The sequence below is a fragment of the Aulonocara sp. 'chitande type north' Nkhata Bay genome, linkage group LG3 (genome assembly GCF_057382095.1).
Source record: "Aulonocara sp. 'chitande type north' Nkhata Bay isolate Kocher_YH1m ecotype deep benthic linkage group LG3, A_spYH_male_GT1.1, whole genome shotgun sequence".
Lineage (NCBI taxonomy): Eukaryota > Metazoa > Chordata > Actinopteri > Cichliformes > Cichlidae > Aulonocara > Aulonocara sp. 'chitande type north' Nkhata Bay.
Window position 1 is genome coordinate 30,026,544 of NC_141346.1, and position 17,834 is coordinate 30,044,377.

General features: G+C 41.5%; 1 protein-coding gene across 3 annotated transcripts in view; it reads right to left on the reverse strand.

Moving 5' to 3' along the window:
* Positions 1-1,597: 1,597 nt before the first annotated feature.
* LOC147335082 (uncharacterized) overlaps positions 1,598-17,834 on the reverse strand; it is a 34,503-nt gene continuing 18,266 nt past the window's right edge. The window contains exons 1-3 of one of the 3 annotated variants that reach the window (XM_086275891.1): positions 6,460-6,854; positions 5,747-5,824; positions 1,598-3,621 (exon numbers count right to left, since the gene is read on the reverse strand). In XM_086275891.1, the coding sequence (XP_086132017.1) occupies positions 1,943-3,502 (1,560 nt within the window). In that variant the 5' untranslated portion in view covers positions 3,503-3,621; positions 5,747-5,824; positions 6,460-6,854 and the 3' untranslated portion in view covers positions 1,598-1,942. Of the gene's footprint in view, positions 3,638-5,746; positions 5,825-6,459; positions 6,855-17,834 lie in introns of those variants that run through there. The other 2 variants (XM_086275899.1, XM_086275894.1) reach the window with 2 other exon arrangements.

Consider the following 17,834-nt stretch of genomic DNA (forward strand, 5'->3'; position numbering starts at 1 on the left):
TGGTTCTCTCCTACCTCAAGACCCTCACGGCCCCCCTCCTGGACCCCCTGCAATTTGCATACAGAGCCAACAGGTCTGTAGATGACGCCATCAACATGGCCCTACACTTCATCCTGCAGCATCTGGACTCCCCAGGAACCTACGCCAGGATCCTGTTTCAGCTCTGCCTTCAACACCATCCTTCCAGACCATCTCCAAGGCAAGCTTTCCCAGATGAATGTGCCTGATCCCATCTGCCGGTGGATCACTGACTTCCTGACGGACAGGAAGCAGCATGTGAGGCTGGGAAAGAATGTCTCAGACTCCCGGACCATCAGCACCGGCTCCCCTCAGGGCTGTGTTCTTTCTCCTCTGCTCTTCTCCCTGTATACCAACTGCTGCACCTCCACCCACCAGTCTGTCAAGCTAATCAAGTTTACAGATGACACCACCGTTATTGGACTCATCTCGGACGGGGATGAGTCTGCCTACAGGAGGGAGGTTGAACGTCTGGTGTCCTGGTGCAGCCACAACAACCTGGTGCTGAATGCCCAGAAGACAGTGGAGATTATTGTGGACTTCAGGAAGCACACAGCCCCACTCTCCACCATCATCCTGACTGACACCCCCATCTGTGGACTCATTCCGCTTCCTGGGTACCAACATCACCCAGGACCTGAAGTGGGAGTCCACCATCACCTCCGTCATTAAGAAAGCCCAGCAGAGGATGTACTTCCTGAGGCAGCTGAAGAAATTCAACCTGCCAACACGGACGATGATGCAGTTCTACACTGCAATCATCGAGTCCATCCTCACCTCCTCCATCACCGTGTGGTACGCTGGAGCCACTATCAGGGACAAACAGAGACTGCAGCGTGTTGTGCGCTCTGCTGAGAAGGTGATTGGCTGCAGACTCCCATCTCTGCAGGACCTGTACACCTCCAGGACACTGGGGCGTGCAGCTCGGATCTCAGCTGACCCTTCTCACCCTGGACACAGTCTGTTTGACCTGCTCCCCTCAGGCAGGAGGCTCCGGTCCATTCGCACCAGAACCTCTCGCCATAAGAACAGTTTCTTCCCCTCTGCTGTTGGACACATGAACAATAACCGTATGACTGTTCCCACCACTAACACATGACCCTACGCTGTGTTCACTGCATCATTCCATGTTTGGCACTGATCACCACCTGCACTCATGTATATATCATGTATATATCTATCTACTTAGCACTTTTAATTCTTATTTTTATTTTCATGTCTATTTAAGCGTAATTTATGACAGTATGTTTGCACTGAAGCACCGCAGCAATTTCCTAATGTTGCAAACCTGCTCAACATTTGGCAATAAAACCCTTTCTGATTCTGATTCAGAAATTAACCCTAGACAAAGTGAATCTGTGAACTAAGGTGTAGGTCTATTAAGTTATGTTGTGGTGATCCTCGAGTTGGAGGATGGGTGTTCATATTGGAGTACAAAAGTAAAACCAATGGAAGATGGACAAGAAAAGTTCAAAGCCATCAGGTCCTAAGTTTAGGAAAAAAGATTAAAGAAGAGGAGGAGAAACGAGCAAAAGAGACAAGTAAGCAGACTTGTCATTGGAAAATAGCAGGTCATGAATCCTGAAACAATCAGAATACTTTATTAATCCTTAAGGAAATTATATGGATTACAGTTATTCCAAGAGAAATTCTAATAATAGCAACAGTGACAGACTAAACTCCAAACAACACATTCTGTTACAGATTTTACACATTTAGGAAATAGCACTAATATATAAAGATCAATCAATTATAAATATCAAGGATTAAAAGAGTGGATAATAAATAAATATCAAGAAAATTGACAAGAATATTACAGAGTAGAAAAGGGCTTATGTAAAAAGGATGTAACTATTGCATATATATACACACACATATATATATACACACATATATATATATGTATATATATATATAATTAATATTAATTAACTCCAGTGTGGATTAGTTGATGATTTTTGAATGCATCCATGCAACCAAAACCCTTTCCACACTGACAACAGACAAATGGTTTAATGCCAGTGTGGATGGCCTGATGTTCTTTCAAGGAACTCATGCACCTAAAAGATTTTCCACACTGATCACAGGTGAATGGTTTAACTCCAATGTGGAGGAGCTGATGTTTTCTTAAGTTTCTACGCCGATTAAAAGATTTTCCACACTGATCACAGCTGAATGGTTTAATTCCAGTGTGGATGAGCTGATGTTCTTTTAAAGTTTTACTCTGAGTAAAAGCCTTTCCACAATGACCACAGACAAATGATTTAATTCCAGTGTGGATGAGAAGATGATCTTTTAAGCTTTTGCTGTGAGTAAAAGACTTTCCACACAGATCACAGGTGAATGGTTTATCTGTAGTATGGATGAGCTGATGTTCTTTTAACCAGTTACCATGAGCAAAAAACTTTCCACACAGATCACAGCTAAATGGTTTTAATCCAGTGTGGATGAGTTGATGTTTTTTTAAGTTGCCATTTTCAGTAAAAGACTTTCCACACTGATCACAGCTAAATGGTTTTAATCCAGTGTGTATGAGTTGATGTTTTTTTAAGCTGCTATTCTGTGTGAAAGTCCTTCCACACTGATCGCAGCTGAATGGTTTAATGCCAGTGTGGATGAGCTGATGTTGTTTTAACTTGCCATTCTCAGTGAAACACTTTCCACACTGAGCACAGAGGAATGGTTTATCTGCAGCATGGACGAGGTGATGTTCTTTTAAGCCATTACTCGGAGAAAAAGACTTTCCACACTGATTGTAGCTAATTGCTTTTAATCCAGTGTGGATGAGCTTATGTCTTTTTAAATGTCCATTTTCAGTAAAAGCCTTTCCACACTGATCACAGCTAAATGCTTTTAATCCAGTGTGGATGAGCTGATGTTTTTTTAAGCTGCCACTCTGAGTGAAAGTCTTTCCACACTGATCACAGCTGAATGGTTTAAATCCAGTGTGAGCGAGCTGATGTTTTTTTAAGCTGCCATTCTGAGTAAAAGCCATTCCACACTGATCACAGCTAAATGCTTTTAATCCAGTGTGAATGAGCAGATGTTTTTTTAAGCTGCCACTCTGAGTGAAAGTCTTTCCACACTGATCACAGCTGAATGGTTTAATGCCAGTGTGGACGAGCTGATGTCTTTTTAAGTTGCTATTCACAGTGAAAGTCTTTCCACACTGATCACAGCTGAATGGTTTTAATCCAGTGTGGAGAAGCTGGTGTTTTTTTAACTTGCTATTTTGGTTGAAAGCCTGTCCACACTGATCACAGCTGAATGGTTTAATACCAGTGTGGACGAGCTGATGTCTTTTTAAGTTGCTATTGTCAGAAAAAGACATTCCACACTGATCACAGCTGAATGGTTTAATGCCAGTGTGGAGAAGCTGGTGTTGTTTTAAGCTGCTATTATGAGTAAAAGCCTTTCCACACTGATTGCACGTGAAGCTTCTGTCTCCACTGTCAATGCGCTGGCGTCTTCTGGCCTTCTTCATAGTGATGAAAGTCTTCTCCACAGGGATCACAAGTCGTTCATCTTTACTTGCTGGTATTGGTTGGTTTTTGTTGAGGTCATAAATTTGGAGAGGTTTCAGCACACTTCCCCTTCTTTTGCCTATGATGACAAAGAACTAAAACAGTGACATGCACTTCACAAAACCTATTTAGTGTACATATACATACATATATCTATACATACATACATACATACAAAAACACACACACACCTAGTGTGAAAATTAGTAATTAATACAAGGGATGGCTATTTTAAAGAATCTAAAATTTTTAAGAATCTAAAATCTGAATATGTTTTGAGTTACTTAACATTTTTTTTGTCTCCTAATTCCATATGTGTTCATTTGGAGTTTTAAAGATTTCAATTAGAATCTATAATGTAAAAAGTCATTATAATACAGAAAATGTTACATTTTTGTGATTTATATTGTTATCATGATAGATGTCTTATATCGGGATATGAGATTTTGGTCATATCGCACAGCCCTATGAGAAGGTGTGTCCAAACATTAGACCGGTGGCTTAGTCAGCCTGGCTACAGAGCTGTTCCTGTTTTCCTCATTTACTAAGATTTCATAACTTTACAGAGAGCTTTTTCTTGTCCAGGTCAAAAGAAGCATGAATTAGTCTTCAGTGTAGGTGTACTTAGGGCTGCTCGATTATGGCAAAAATGATAATCACGATTATTTTCACTGAAATTGAGATTGCGATTATTTGACGATATTTATTTAACCCTTTAAGACCTACTATAGAACCAAGTCCACCAGAGTTTATATTATTTTTTTTACATGCTGTAGTGCCATTTGTTGGAGTATTTCAAGTTGCTATACAACTGTTATAGCCCATATTTTAATAATATGTATGCATTAAGTCCATAGTAACTACATTAATTGCAAAAAAGTGCAATAAACTACAAAAAAATTAAAAATAGTTTTTGTTTTTTTACATATATTTCTACTTGGAGAAATTTAAGAGGTTTATCCCTCAAAACTTTAAATACAAAAAAGTTGCAAAAAATAGTTTACAACAACAGGAAATTTATTTTGAGTGTCTTCATAGTTTTATTTTGGAGATACAGCAATTTTTATATACTGCAGGAAAAACAAAAAACAATCCTATGATGCAAATTTGCAAAGAAAACAGCATGTGCCTTATTTCACTGTGGGAAGTGTTACGAACAGCTGTTTCTGGAATATTATTTTTTGTTCCTGCAAGAGCTTTTTATGCAGTTTTTGCAAAGCTTTATGTGGAAGGAAACCCTGACCGAGGACAAGCTGATGGCATCAGATGTAAGTACAACTCCTCCGGTTTCATATGCAAAACAAATTATTGCGCTAGCTTACACGGTTCAGGTTCTACAGGGATTTAAAAATAGTTACACAAAACGGAGCGTGCTGCTCTGACCGGCTTTAAAGGGTTAACAATGACTTTTAAAAAATAATATAAAATAGTGTGCAACACCACTGAAGTTTTTTTTTTTTACTTCTCTTTTCAAACAACAGCAGTCACTCTCCTCTCCAAATAACTTCTGCTTAGCTTTCCGAGCTTCCCTCGGGTCCTCTTAATCAGCGGTCTCCAACCTTTTTTGCACCACGGACCGGTTTATGCCCGACAATATTTTCACGGACCGGCCTTTAAGGTGTCGCGGATAAACGAGGGAGGGGCTAATAATCGGCTCAGTCATTTTTAATGATCGTTGCCCAGATCGTAATCGTGATTAAAATTCGATTAATTGAGCAGCCCTAGGTGTACTTATAAGTTCTTCCAGGGAGTCAAACTTCTCTGGTTTGTTGCCTTCATTTTCAGAGCAGCCAAAGTGTGCAGAGGATGTAATACTATTTACAAAATACACTATCAGAGATTATCAGAGGGAATAAAGCACAACTATGTATCAGCTGTGAAAAATGTATCATGTGCAACACTAGAACATATTAATAGATACTTTATGATAGCAACATGTAGAGTGTGTAAAGGTTACAAAAAATACAGGACCAAAAACTGATCCTTGAGAAGCTTATTTTCGGGAGGGTTAAAAACGGCTAATTTCATCCATCCATTGATTTAATGTAAGCAGGTTGAGAACATTATTTTTCTTCAGCAGTGATTTGTCTCTCATTTGGGATAAACAGGCAAAATGTCACTGTGTACAGAATTAGATGTTATTATTATTAAAATAACAACCAATTAATGTCTGTAGAATAATGTTGGCGATTTTTCTTTGTCACCTTCAGTGAAGAACCAATGTTTCTGACTACAGGTGCTGAGATGCTCCTCCTGCAGACTCTTCGCCTGCTGCCAGTCGCCTGTGACAGCAAAAAGATTTTTATATTTAAGCCAGTTAAATTTATTGTATTATTGTAGGGCACTACTGCAGACCATTGTATTGTGTAGCATTATTTTTGCCTCGTAGGTTCAGCACCAATATCAGAATCAGAAAAACCTTATTAATCCCAGAGGAAAACTAAGTTGTCATAGCAGGAAATATACAACAAACAACATGCAATCACTGAGTGCAGAAACAGAGTTATGATGGATAAATATTATATAAAAAGAGAAATATAGAGATATCGCAGGAACAAAAAGAAATTTGGGGGGGGGGGGGGGGGTGTTTACGAAGACAGCTGCTACGACAGCCTGCCGCTAGATCAGCGCCATCTTAAAAGACACATTACTGGTTGGTGATTCTTTTATTAAATGTGGAATCTGTTGTATTCTATCCACCTCATCAAATCATAATACTCAGTACAACATCTTCATTTGAAGGAAAACAAATAGCTGAACACAAATGATTAAAAATATAAGGTCCTAAACTGCTGGAAGCTCCAAGCAGACAAAATGACAGGGGCTGAACAGAACGTACAGCCGTAAACAAAATTAGCTAAGAGAGAGAAACCCTGTAGTCAGTTATCGATTTAGGAAGAAATTATAATGTACTCACTCTGGATCTCCTCTCAGAATAACCCGAACTAAAGATCCCCCAGCGGAGGAGGCCGGTTTTGTAGTTGGACTAGGAGAGAGACCAAGCTGTCCGAGCTACGAGAGCCTGTATCTTTCCAATCACGCATGAGAAACATAAACGCGATCTTCCGGAGACCAGAAGGGCAGCAGTAAGAAAGCTCAGCACAGTCACACTCCGTCGTAGATAACAAGTATGATGACTGTGGCTATAATCATTACTCGGTAAGTCTACTTTCCGCTGTGTGCACGCGCAGTACTTCGTCTTCTTCTTTGTGGTTTGTCGGCGGTTGGCAATAACGACTCATTACCGCCACCAACTGGTAGTGATGTGTCCTGTGTGTCAAAGCTTCGAAGCGTGTGTCGGCTAATCTTGGGGGAGTTTTTGTAAAGCGCGTATCGAGGCTTTCTTTGATTACGTATGCAGTGACGTTCAAGGCCTCGCGGGCAGCCCGTACCATGTGACTGATTCAGGAACTGGCTCGCCGGTTCGCGCCAGATTCGAAATAAAATTGGCATCAAAACACAGCTGATTTCCCCCATCACATTGTGTTGTGGAATTAGATTACGTACGTGCTACATAGATACTTGAGCATTTCATCGTCGATAGAACCAGCAAGGTAGAGATTTTTTTAATCTCCTCTCTCCTTATCTCATCTGTTCTTATAAAGTATGCACACAGTAATACATATCCCAAATGATAAGTACCATAATATGAATAAACAACACTACAGATCCTATAATCTCATTTCTGTCTTTTAGTTTATTAAAAAGTGAAGCGCCACACGCTAGTTTGTCTCATTATCCAGAAGTACATAAGCATAATTATGCAGTTACACAATCATACCAAAACTCTGTCCTGATAGTTTCAATCAATCAATCAATCAATCAATCAATCAATCAATCTTTATTTATAAAGCACTTTTCATACAGAAAAAATGTAGCACAAAGTGCTTTACATAGTTAAAAGCAGCCCACCCCACCCTCCAACTCACTCCCCACACTCTCAATACACATATATCCCCCCACCCCCACCCACACACACATACACACACGCGCACACTTAAAGAGTAAAAATTGGGCTGGGCTCGCATGAGCCAAGTGAGGAAACATTATAACAGGGAGCCGTCTGCACCGGGAGCCGGTCACAGACCGCAGCCTCCGGGCTGGGCACACAGCAGGAGGGAGGCCAAGGAGCCCCCCAACCAGGCTGAGAGGACCCCAGAGACCCAGCAGCCACGGTCAATAACAGCCCCGGTGCAGAGAGCGCCCTCCGAGGAAACACTGGAGATATGACGCAATACGATATATACAGGGTAAAATGATAAAATAAATAAGAACAGGATAAAATATAAATAGAGTAAGAAGATTAAAAAATGAATAAGAATAAAATCAAAAAATATTAGGTAAATCCTAAATTAATAATAGAATAACAGGATAGAATAAATAAGCATAAAAAATAAATAAACGCTAAGTAAAAGCTAAATTAAAAAGGTGGGTCTTGAGCCTGTTCTTAAAAACATGTACGTTCTCTGCGGCCCTGAGCTCCTCCAGCAGGCTGTTCCACAGACGAGGACCATACCACTGAAAAGCTGCCTCTCCGTGAGTATGTGTCCTGACTTTAGGGACAATCAAAAGGCCAGTACCAGAGGACCTCAGGGTCCGCGAGGGTTCGTATGGTAAAAGCAGATCTGAGAGATAAGAAGGCCCAAGACCATTAAGACATTTAAAAACCAATAAAAGAACTTTAAAATCGATCCTGAAACACACGGGGAGCCAGTGCAGCGATTCTAAAACCGGTGTAATGTGGGCCCGCCCTCTGGTCTTCGTCAGCACACGAGCTGCCGAGTTTTGCAAGAGTTGTAAATTTGAAATATTCTTCTTAGGAAGACCAGAGAGCAGGGCATTACAGTAATCAATGCGACTGGTAATAAAAGCATGCATCAGCATCTCCGTGTTGGCCCGAGAGAGAATAGGGCGGACTCTGGCTATATTTTTTAGATGATAAAATCCAATTTTGGTTACATGTTTAACATGTGGGATAAAACCAAGCTCAGAGTCAAAAATAACACCCAGGTTTTTCACTTGTAGCGAAGGACATAGTGAAAATGCCTCTAATTTAGACAAGAGTTTCTCTCTCTGAGCCTCAGGACCGACAATTAAAACTTCAGTTTTGTCCTGGTTAAGCTGTAAAAAGTTTTCTGCCATCCAAGATCTTATATCCAAGATACAGTTAAAAAGGGCATCCATTGGTCTGGTGTCATCAGGAGACACGGAGATGTACAGCTGCGTGTCATCAGCGTAACTGTGGAAGTTCACTCCATGCCTCCTGATGACACTGCCGAGAGGCAGCATATACTATATATATGTATATATATATATATATATATATATATATATATATATATATATATATATATATACATATATATATATATATATATATATATATTAGGGGTGCAACGATACACAAAATTCACGGTTCGGTTCGATACTTTGGTGTCACGGTTCAATATTTTTTCGATACAAAAAAAAATGTTCATACCTTTTTAATTTGTCATTTATTAAAATTATAAATATATATTTTAACTCAAAAGTACAGTTTTTAAATTTAACCCTAACCCTTGTGCGTGTTTTTTATTTTGACAGCGAATGCGCACCTGCGGACCACTTATGTGCAGCCCTGGTTATTTAGCTCGTCATATTGCAGCCACAGAAATTATTTTGTCCATGAAACCATAAAGCTGCACTTTCTTTTTGCCTTATACTCTGATTTGTCATAACTTCTCCGTTTTGTGGTAAGCTTTTCTTTGGCTGTCACTTCTTCACCCTGACCTGTCTTATTTGGCTCAACAGAACTAAAATATAAATCCTGCTGCTTTTACACACGCACTCACATAACGGTCAGCGATTCTCTGCGCGATCAACCTCTCACATGTTTAAGCTTGCTGCGGGAGATTTCACTTGTCATGTTTGCATAGTAAGCTAACGATTAATAAGACGATGTCAGAGGAATTGGTGCGCAAATTATCATCACTCACAGATCAGTGCTGTCGCTCTCTATACACAGTTCGCACGATTGCAAAGTGAAAGCAAAAAAACAAGCGCAAATTCAAAAGCGATTTTTTTAAATGTGTATATATATATATATATATATATATATATATATATGTATATATATATATATACATTAAAAAAAAAAAACACCCAGCATGCCCCAAGCTCGGGTCCTCTACCAGAGGCCTGGGAGCTTGAGGGTCCTGCGCAGTATCTTAGCTGTTCCCAGGACTGCGCTCTTCTGGACAGAGATCTCCAATGTTGTTCCCGGGATCTGCTGGAGCCACTCGCCTAGCTTGGGAGTCACCGCACCTAGTGCTCCGATTACCACGGGGACCACCGTTACCTTCACCCTCCACATCCTCTCGAGCTCTTCTCTGAGCCCTTGGTATTTCTCCAGCTTCTCGTGTTCCTTCTTCCTGATATTGCTGTCATTCGGAACCGCTACATCGATCACTACGGCCGTCTTCTTCTGTTTGTCTACCACCACTATGTCCGGTTGGTTAGCCACCACCATTTTGTCCGTCTGTATCTGGAAGTCCCACAGGATCTTAGCTCGGTCATTCTCCACCACCCTTGGGGGCATCTCCCATTTTGACCTTGGGACTTCCAGGTTATACTCGGCACAGATGTTCCTGTACACTATGCCGGCCACTTGGTTATGGCGTTCCATGTATGCCTTGCCTGCTAGCATTTTGCACCCTGCTGTTATGTGCTGGATTGTCTCTGGGGTGAAGCTCGCACACAAGAATTTCACTCACATGTGCTGTACCAATGTACCTGCACATGTGATGTGACAATAAAAGTGATTTGATTTGATTTGATTTGGTGTGATAGACCCCAGCCTCTATGGATCTTGTGCTCAGAGCTTGTTCTTGTGCTGCCATGATTAGTGCCTCTGTGCTGTCTTTCAGTCCAGCTTTGTCCAGCCACTGGTAGGATTTCTGGATATCAGCCACCCCCTCTATCTGCCAGTGGTACATACCGTGCAGGGGCCTGTCCTTCCATGATGGTTCCTCGTCTCCCTCCTCTTTCTTGGGTTTCTGCTGCCTGAGGTATTCACTGAGCACTCGGTCAGTTGGGGCCATCTTCCCAATGTATTCTTGGATGTTTGTTGTCTCATCCTGGACTGTGGTGCTGACACTCACCAGTCCCCGGCCCCCTTCCTTCCGCTTAGCGTATAGCCTCAGGGTGCTGGACTTGGGGTGAAACCCTCCATGCATGGTAAGGAGCTTTCTTGTCTTTATGTCAGTGGCTTCTATCTCCTCATTTGGCCAGCCTATTACCCCAGCAGGGTACCTGATCACGGGCAGGGCGTACGTGTTGATGGCCCAGATCTTGTTCTTACCATTAAGCTGACTCCTCAGGACTTGCCTGACCCTCTGCAGGTACTTGGTGGTTGCAGCTTTTCTAGCGGCCTCTTCATGGTTCCCATTCGCCTGCGGGATCCCCAGGTACTTGTAACTGTCCTCTATGTCTGCAATGTTGCCTTCTGGTAGTTCAATCCCCTCAGTTCTGACTACCTTCCCTCTCTTTGTTACCATCCGACTACACTTCTCCAGTCCGAACGACATTCCAATGTCATTGCTGTATAGCCTGGTAGTGTGGATCAGTGAATCGATGTCTCGTTCACTCTTGGCATACAGCTTGATGTCATCCATGTACAGGAGGTGGCTGACAACTGCTCCGTTCCGTAGTCAGTATCCGTAGCCAGTCTTGTTAATGATCTCACTGAGGGGGTTCAGGCCTATGCAGAACAGCAGTGGGGACAGAGCATCTCTTTGGTAGATCCCGCACTTGATGGTAACTTGTGCTATGGGCTTGGAGTTGGCCTCTAGTGTTGTACGCCACACCCCCATTGAGTTCCTGATGAAGGCTCTTAGGGTCCCATTGATCTTGTACAATTCTAGGCATTCCAGTATCCAGCTGTGGGGCATTGAGTCATAGGCCTTCTTGTAATCAATCCAGGCAGTGCACAGGTTGCTCAGTCTGGTCTTGCAGTCTCGGCTGATTGTTCTGTCTATCAGTAGCTGGTGTTTTGTGCCTCTGGTATTCTTGCCAATTCCTTTCTGTGTCCCGCTCATGTATTGACCCATGTGCCTGTTCATCTTAGCCGATATGATGCCTGACAGGAGCTTCCATGTAGTACTGAGGCAGGTTATTGGTCGGTAGTTGGAGGGGACCGGTCCCTTCTTGGGGTCCTTGGGGATCAGGACCGTCCGGCCTTCGGTTAGCCATTCCGGGTGTCTCTCGTTAACTAGCAGCTGGTTCATTTGTGCTGCCAGACGCTCGTGGAGTGCAGTCAGCTTCTTCAGCCAGTAGGCGTGAACGATGTCGGGCCCTGGTGCTGTCCAACTCTTCATACTGGAGACCCTTTCTTGGATATCTGCCACTGTGATGGTTACTGGACCCTGTTCAGGGAGGTCGCTGTGGTCTGCCCTCAGATCCTCTAGCCACTGAGCATTGCCGTTATGGGTTGCGTCCTTCTCCCATATGCTCTTCCAGTATTGCTCCATCTCCAGCCTTGGTGGTGCTGTTCTCTTATTATTATTATTGTTTCCTTGCCACTGAGAGTACACCTTTGCTGGTTCTGTGGAGAACAGCTGCTCTCCTGCCTTCTATCTCTCTGGTGTACCTCCTCAAGTGGCTGGCCAAGGCTGTGTGTCTTTGCTTGGCAGTTTACAAGGCCTCAGGTATGGACAGCTTGCTGTATTTCTTAGGCACCTTATTTGTCGCACCTTTCTGCAACTCCGTTAGTTGGCTAACCTCCCTCCGTGCTACTTTGATCTTGCCCTCTAGCCTCCTTCTCCATGGAGGGTACTGCCCCTTGTGGCTGTTCAACTTGTAGCCAAGCATCTCACTGATCACTGCTGCCGTATTGTAGATCAGCTTGTTAGTGTCGGTAATCGTGGTTGTAGGTATTGCCCGTAGTGCTGCATTAACATCATCTAGCAGACCTTCTGAGGGTACTTCACGTAATCTTGGTAACCGGCTACGGGGCACACCGTACGCAGACAGCATCAGATCTCAAAATGGTGGAGCATTGATCAAACTCTTATAGCCTCTAGTGGCCCCCACCTTATCATAAAAGCCTAAACATTCACATTCTTTCTCTCACACAGCGCCTAAGCTACGACCTTGGCTCACTGTTTATCTGCTCCTGCTGAGATGGGGCAGAAAACTCCAGTATGTTCTGTTCTCTTCTAATCAGACAAATAAGGCGATGACTTTCTGCGAACAGTATTTCTTATAACTCAGCAGTATAATGCATCATAAAACATCATGAAGCGCCTTGAGGCGACTTTTGTTGTGATTTGGCGCTATATAAATAAAATTGAATTGAATTGAATTGAAAACAATATCATTCATTCACAATAAATCAGCAGTCTAATATAATGCAAATCAGTTTAACAAATGCAATAGTTATCACCTTCTTCTAATTCAGGAGAATAATGCAAACTAAAACTACATAATAATTCACAATCTTTAATTAGGGATCTAACATGGCATAAAATAATATTATAATCCCACACTCCCCCTGATGAGCTCTTTAGAATAAAGAGCTCACCTACACCTTGTAATCCAGTGTGGCCGGGTTCATTTCTTCTTACCCCAGAGGCCCTTTGTCCCCCTGTTGGGTGAACCATATGTGAGATGACCTCTGAGTTTGCGCAGTTCAGATGCAAGAAAAACTATTATTACAACAATAGCAGGTACAGATGACACTCCCCAGTCCTCCCACAGCTTTATTTTGGTGCTACCTTATACTCTTCAGACGTACTCAGACTAGAACCTCTGTCCAAGGAGCTTTTAGCCTTTATTTTATTGCTGCAGCTACCAGTGTCTTCCAGTTGGGTGATCCTCTGCTCTTCTTTCTTCAACCTCAGGGGTTAGACAACCCTTCAGTCGTTGCACAGATCAGGGGATTATTCTGCCCCGATTTCAAACAACGATCTGTGTATCCTCGGGTCCTGTGTGTCCTGTGTATCCCCCAGAAAAAGAAACAGGAAAGTGTCCCCCTTTTGCCCAAGAGCCTCTCGAACCTCATTGGTCTGGTGTTCCTGGATTTCCGCCAACCCCTTCATGGTTATTGCTGTGTTTATGGGATCCATCCTTTTGAGGTGACTAATCGGAGCCCAAACGCCATGACACTTGAACCCAGTTGGTGTCTCGGCAGTCACTGTGTCTGTCTCTGTTGCGAAGGATCCTCGTATATCTGTGACCTCGTCTGGTGTCTGTTCCTTTCTCTGTAAGAGACAGAAAACCAAAACTCTATACCTAGCTCTAATAATCTAATGTTGTTATCTACTGATCTTCTGGTGATTCAGAATTGGTTTAGAATATTCAGAATGTCCCAGGGACTTATTCTAATCATATCCTATGTGTGTGTAAGCGTGTTTGCATTTAGCCCTCTGTACTCAAGGCATTTCCTACACTTTACCATCACGCCGAACGAAGCTTATGACCTTCAAAAGACCGAGTGCCAACTCATTATAAGCACATTTGCAGTGTGTGTGTGTGACAAAGTGGGTGAGAAGACCATTTGTCTACATTCTTAGTTAACATTCTTGTTTTGATTTAACCATATTTCACATGTAATCTGCAATAGGCAAACATCTATTATCCCGGGTTTGTTTATGTTCTGCACTTTTACAGATTATATAATATAACATCTTGGTTTAAATCAATTCATACAAGTTTGTTAAGTTAACATGTTATTTCTTTCAACTGTTAATTTGTATTGTTTTGAACTTACCTTTACCTACCTGTCTTCCAGAAGGAAAAGGAGGAAATGTAGTTCTACTTCCTGCTTTATACCTTCTGGGTTCATCTGAGGTCACAGGAAGGGACCAAGTGCAGGAGGGGAAGAATTCTTATAATTTAATAAAGTTGATTTTAAAGGGTTTATAAAGAAATAGAGTTAATGTTGTGATATGTATTGATTACACCAGAGTTTATGTTGCCAGTCAAGAGGAGTAGTAGAGGATGAATATAATCATGTTCATCTCACCTACCTACTGAATGGAATAGTCCAGAGGAGAAAGTGTTTGATTAAGGGGACTATTTAAGCAGACGAACTCAGGTGTTTCGGAAGAATGGTTCAGGTCAGTGTAGCTGTGTGCAGTTTGACCTTAATTTCCGTTGATTTAAGTTCAGTTATGTTTATTTGAATTGAGTTAATTATAGAGTTGAGTTTCTTATTTGTTTCTTTGTAAATATTGTTGGGCCACAGAATGGTGAATAAATCACTTGCTACACTGGACAGCATCAGTCTCCTGCACTTCTTTGACCGCTTAAGTCGAGTCCTACCACAGTGTGCCTGAAAATTATTATTAAAACCACTCATTTTAACAAAAGACATCAAAAACAAATGAGCCATTTTTAATTCTAACATTTGCCCCCCAAAAATCATGTGTTTGCTTCCGCCTACTGTCCCACGGTTTCCTCTCCAGTGTGGTACTCAGCTTCTCATGAACACAGGCATTTTATCATCTAAATGCTATTCAGTTCATTTCAATGATTAATGCAAAAACATGGAAATAATGATTTATGCTTCTCACTGGATCTCTAAAAAGTCCGGAAACCACTATTAGCTTAAGCTTTACCATACCTAAGTTATTAAAACACAAATGAAGTCATAAAAATGTTCATATAATCCTTGTTTGATGTTAAAACTCAACTTCCCCCCCTTTTTTGACACATTCCCATGTGTCAAATCAACGGAGCTAGAAAATCAAAAGAAAAGGTTAGTGACCTCCTATCTTAGAAGGTATGAGACCTCCTCCTATCCAGTGTCTTTGCTCCAGTCCTGTCAGCCTGTGCCAGGAAATGAAACCAATTTAATTGTCATGTTAGATCTATTCAACTCCTGGCTCCGCCCAGAGCCTGCGTCTGCAGAATTGCCAAGAAACAAAACCTGTAATGATATGAACTTCACTTGAATATGAACTTGTTGACTACTTTTGACACAGCAAAGGAAGATTCTCTCCTCCTCGAGGACAGGCACTGACTCCCACTTATCTCCTGGAGCCAACTGTCCCTTATAGAGACACAATATTGCAGCTACAAGGTTTTGCAGATTGTTAAGTTGATCTGTGTGTAATGCTCTGAATCAGGTATGTAATATTAAATGAATGTCGTTTAATTAACTGCCCCTACTTAAAACTTAGCAAAAGATATAACTGAATAAAAGATCACCAAGAAAAACATGATATCAGTGTTATGTAAGCGCGTGCGGCCTTCTATGCTCGAAGTCACTCCAGTCCATAGATCAGCCAAACATCGCGTTGACCGTAGCTTTTAACCCTTATTAACTTGAGCACAACTCTATAATGAGCAACAAACTGCAATATGTATAAAAATGATCATGGTTACACCTGCAATGAAAGATCATATGATTATCCTGACACCTGTAAATAGAAGATTAACCTGAGGTTATAACAATCACTGTAATACAAATGTTAATGTATAACAATGTAATGTAACAATGCTTGTTATATGATTCTGATGTAACAATAATGCTGATGCTAAAATAACAGTAAAACACCCCCTTTTATCCCGTTTATAAACTTGACACATAAACGTTTATAAATGCCTCTTTTAAATTTTATTTCCCCCTGCTTTTCCCTTACTGACCACAGCAGGGGAATCTTTGTCTTGATTCAGCCATGAATCCAGCTCACCTGATTCATCACTGAGCCCCACCGTGACTGGCATCTGACAGGGTGGCGCTGCATACTCTTCCTTTAATGTCTCTATGTTCAATCTGTTAATTAGAGTGCTTAAACATGAAGTAGACTACGTCATGAATGCTTTAAAATGCTTTAAAAGCATCAACATCAGCTCTTCTCTGACAGCATGGTGGGAGTTTCTAAAATTGACGGCGTCTTCATTAATCCCATGCAAACGTACACCTATCTGGAACAACCCTGACATATTACAAAACAATAATATGATAAACTTTTCAGATTGGAGTGGTAAAGGAATCAAATATTTAGAACATATACTAGAAGGAACAGAATTTATTTCATTTGACGGACTAGTTACACAATATGGGATCAACAAGAAAAGATTTTTAGAATATCAACAAATTAAATCCATAGTAAAAAAGAAATTTAAACCAGGTCAAGTTGAACTACAAACACCACCAAGTGTGGTTCAATTTCTTACTCTTAAAACCCCCAAATTACTATCCAAAATATACAGAATGCTTTCTAAAACAGATGAATCAATATCACTTCCTATTGCAAAATGGGAAGCGGATTTATCAGTTAACTTAGACCTAAACTTCTGGTCTCAGATTTGCTTAAAAACCTTTCATCTAGAGCTGGGCGATAGAACGATAACGATATGTATCGCGATATAACTTTTACTCGATAGAGAAATTAAGCTATCGCGATAGACCTCGCCGCTCTTGTTCTCTTAAAAAAAAAAAAAAAAAAAAAAAAAAAAGGTCAGCCGATCCAAATTCAGTAGCGCAGAGCCGAACCAATCACAGCCGCAGCGTCACGTCGCGTGACTTGTTACGTACAGCACAAGTGCCAAGCCGCACGTGTGTTTGTTTGGGAAGCAGCCAGCGGGTAATGGAGGAAATGAGTGTGCCGACTAGAAAAATCAACCGATTGTGACCGAAGAGAAAACAGATGATGGTTCCAATGCCGGAGAGATTGTCGAACGGAAGAGCCATAGAAGTTCCGTAGTGTGAAGGTATTTCGGCTATTTCAAGTCTGACAAAAAACAGAGTAGCGTGCACTGTAAATTGTGCCGACAGCAAGTCTGGAAATACAATAAACTGGTGCATGCGTCACACTGTGCGCCACATTATTGTTTCGGTGAAATGAATTTCTACAATACTGTTACTGTTAATTCTACTCTCTGCAGTGTTTAAATGCTTACATATACACACAGTTACTGTCCGTCCACACATACGACTCGGTTCTGCTTCTATGCCCCAGCTTTGTTTACTTTTTCCCACCGAGGCTTCTAGACTTCTGATTGGCCAACATTTCGGCACGGTTAGGAATCTAGCGCCACCTGCTGCTTTGGCATGTTCATAGCAGCGTTTTCCTTCATTTCTGCCTTTATGTGTGGACGGGATTATTTTTTAAAACGAAAACGGAAAATCTCAGTTTTCAAAAATACCCGTGTACGTGTGGACGTAGCCTCAGTCTCTGACTGGAAGCGCTAATTCGTCATTCGGCTTTTGTCAGACTAAAGTAACTGTTAAAACTGTTTGAAAAGCTAAGCTATACAACAAGGAGAGATTGAGAATTTCCTTTTAGTTCTCAGTTTATTTGATAT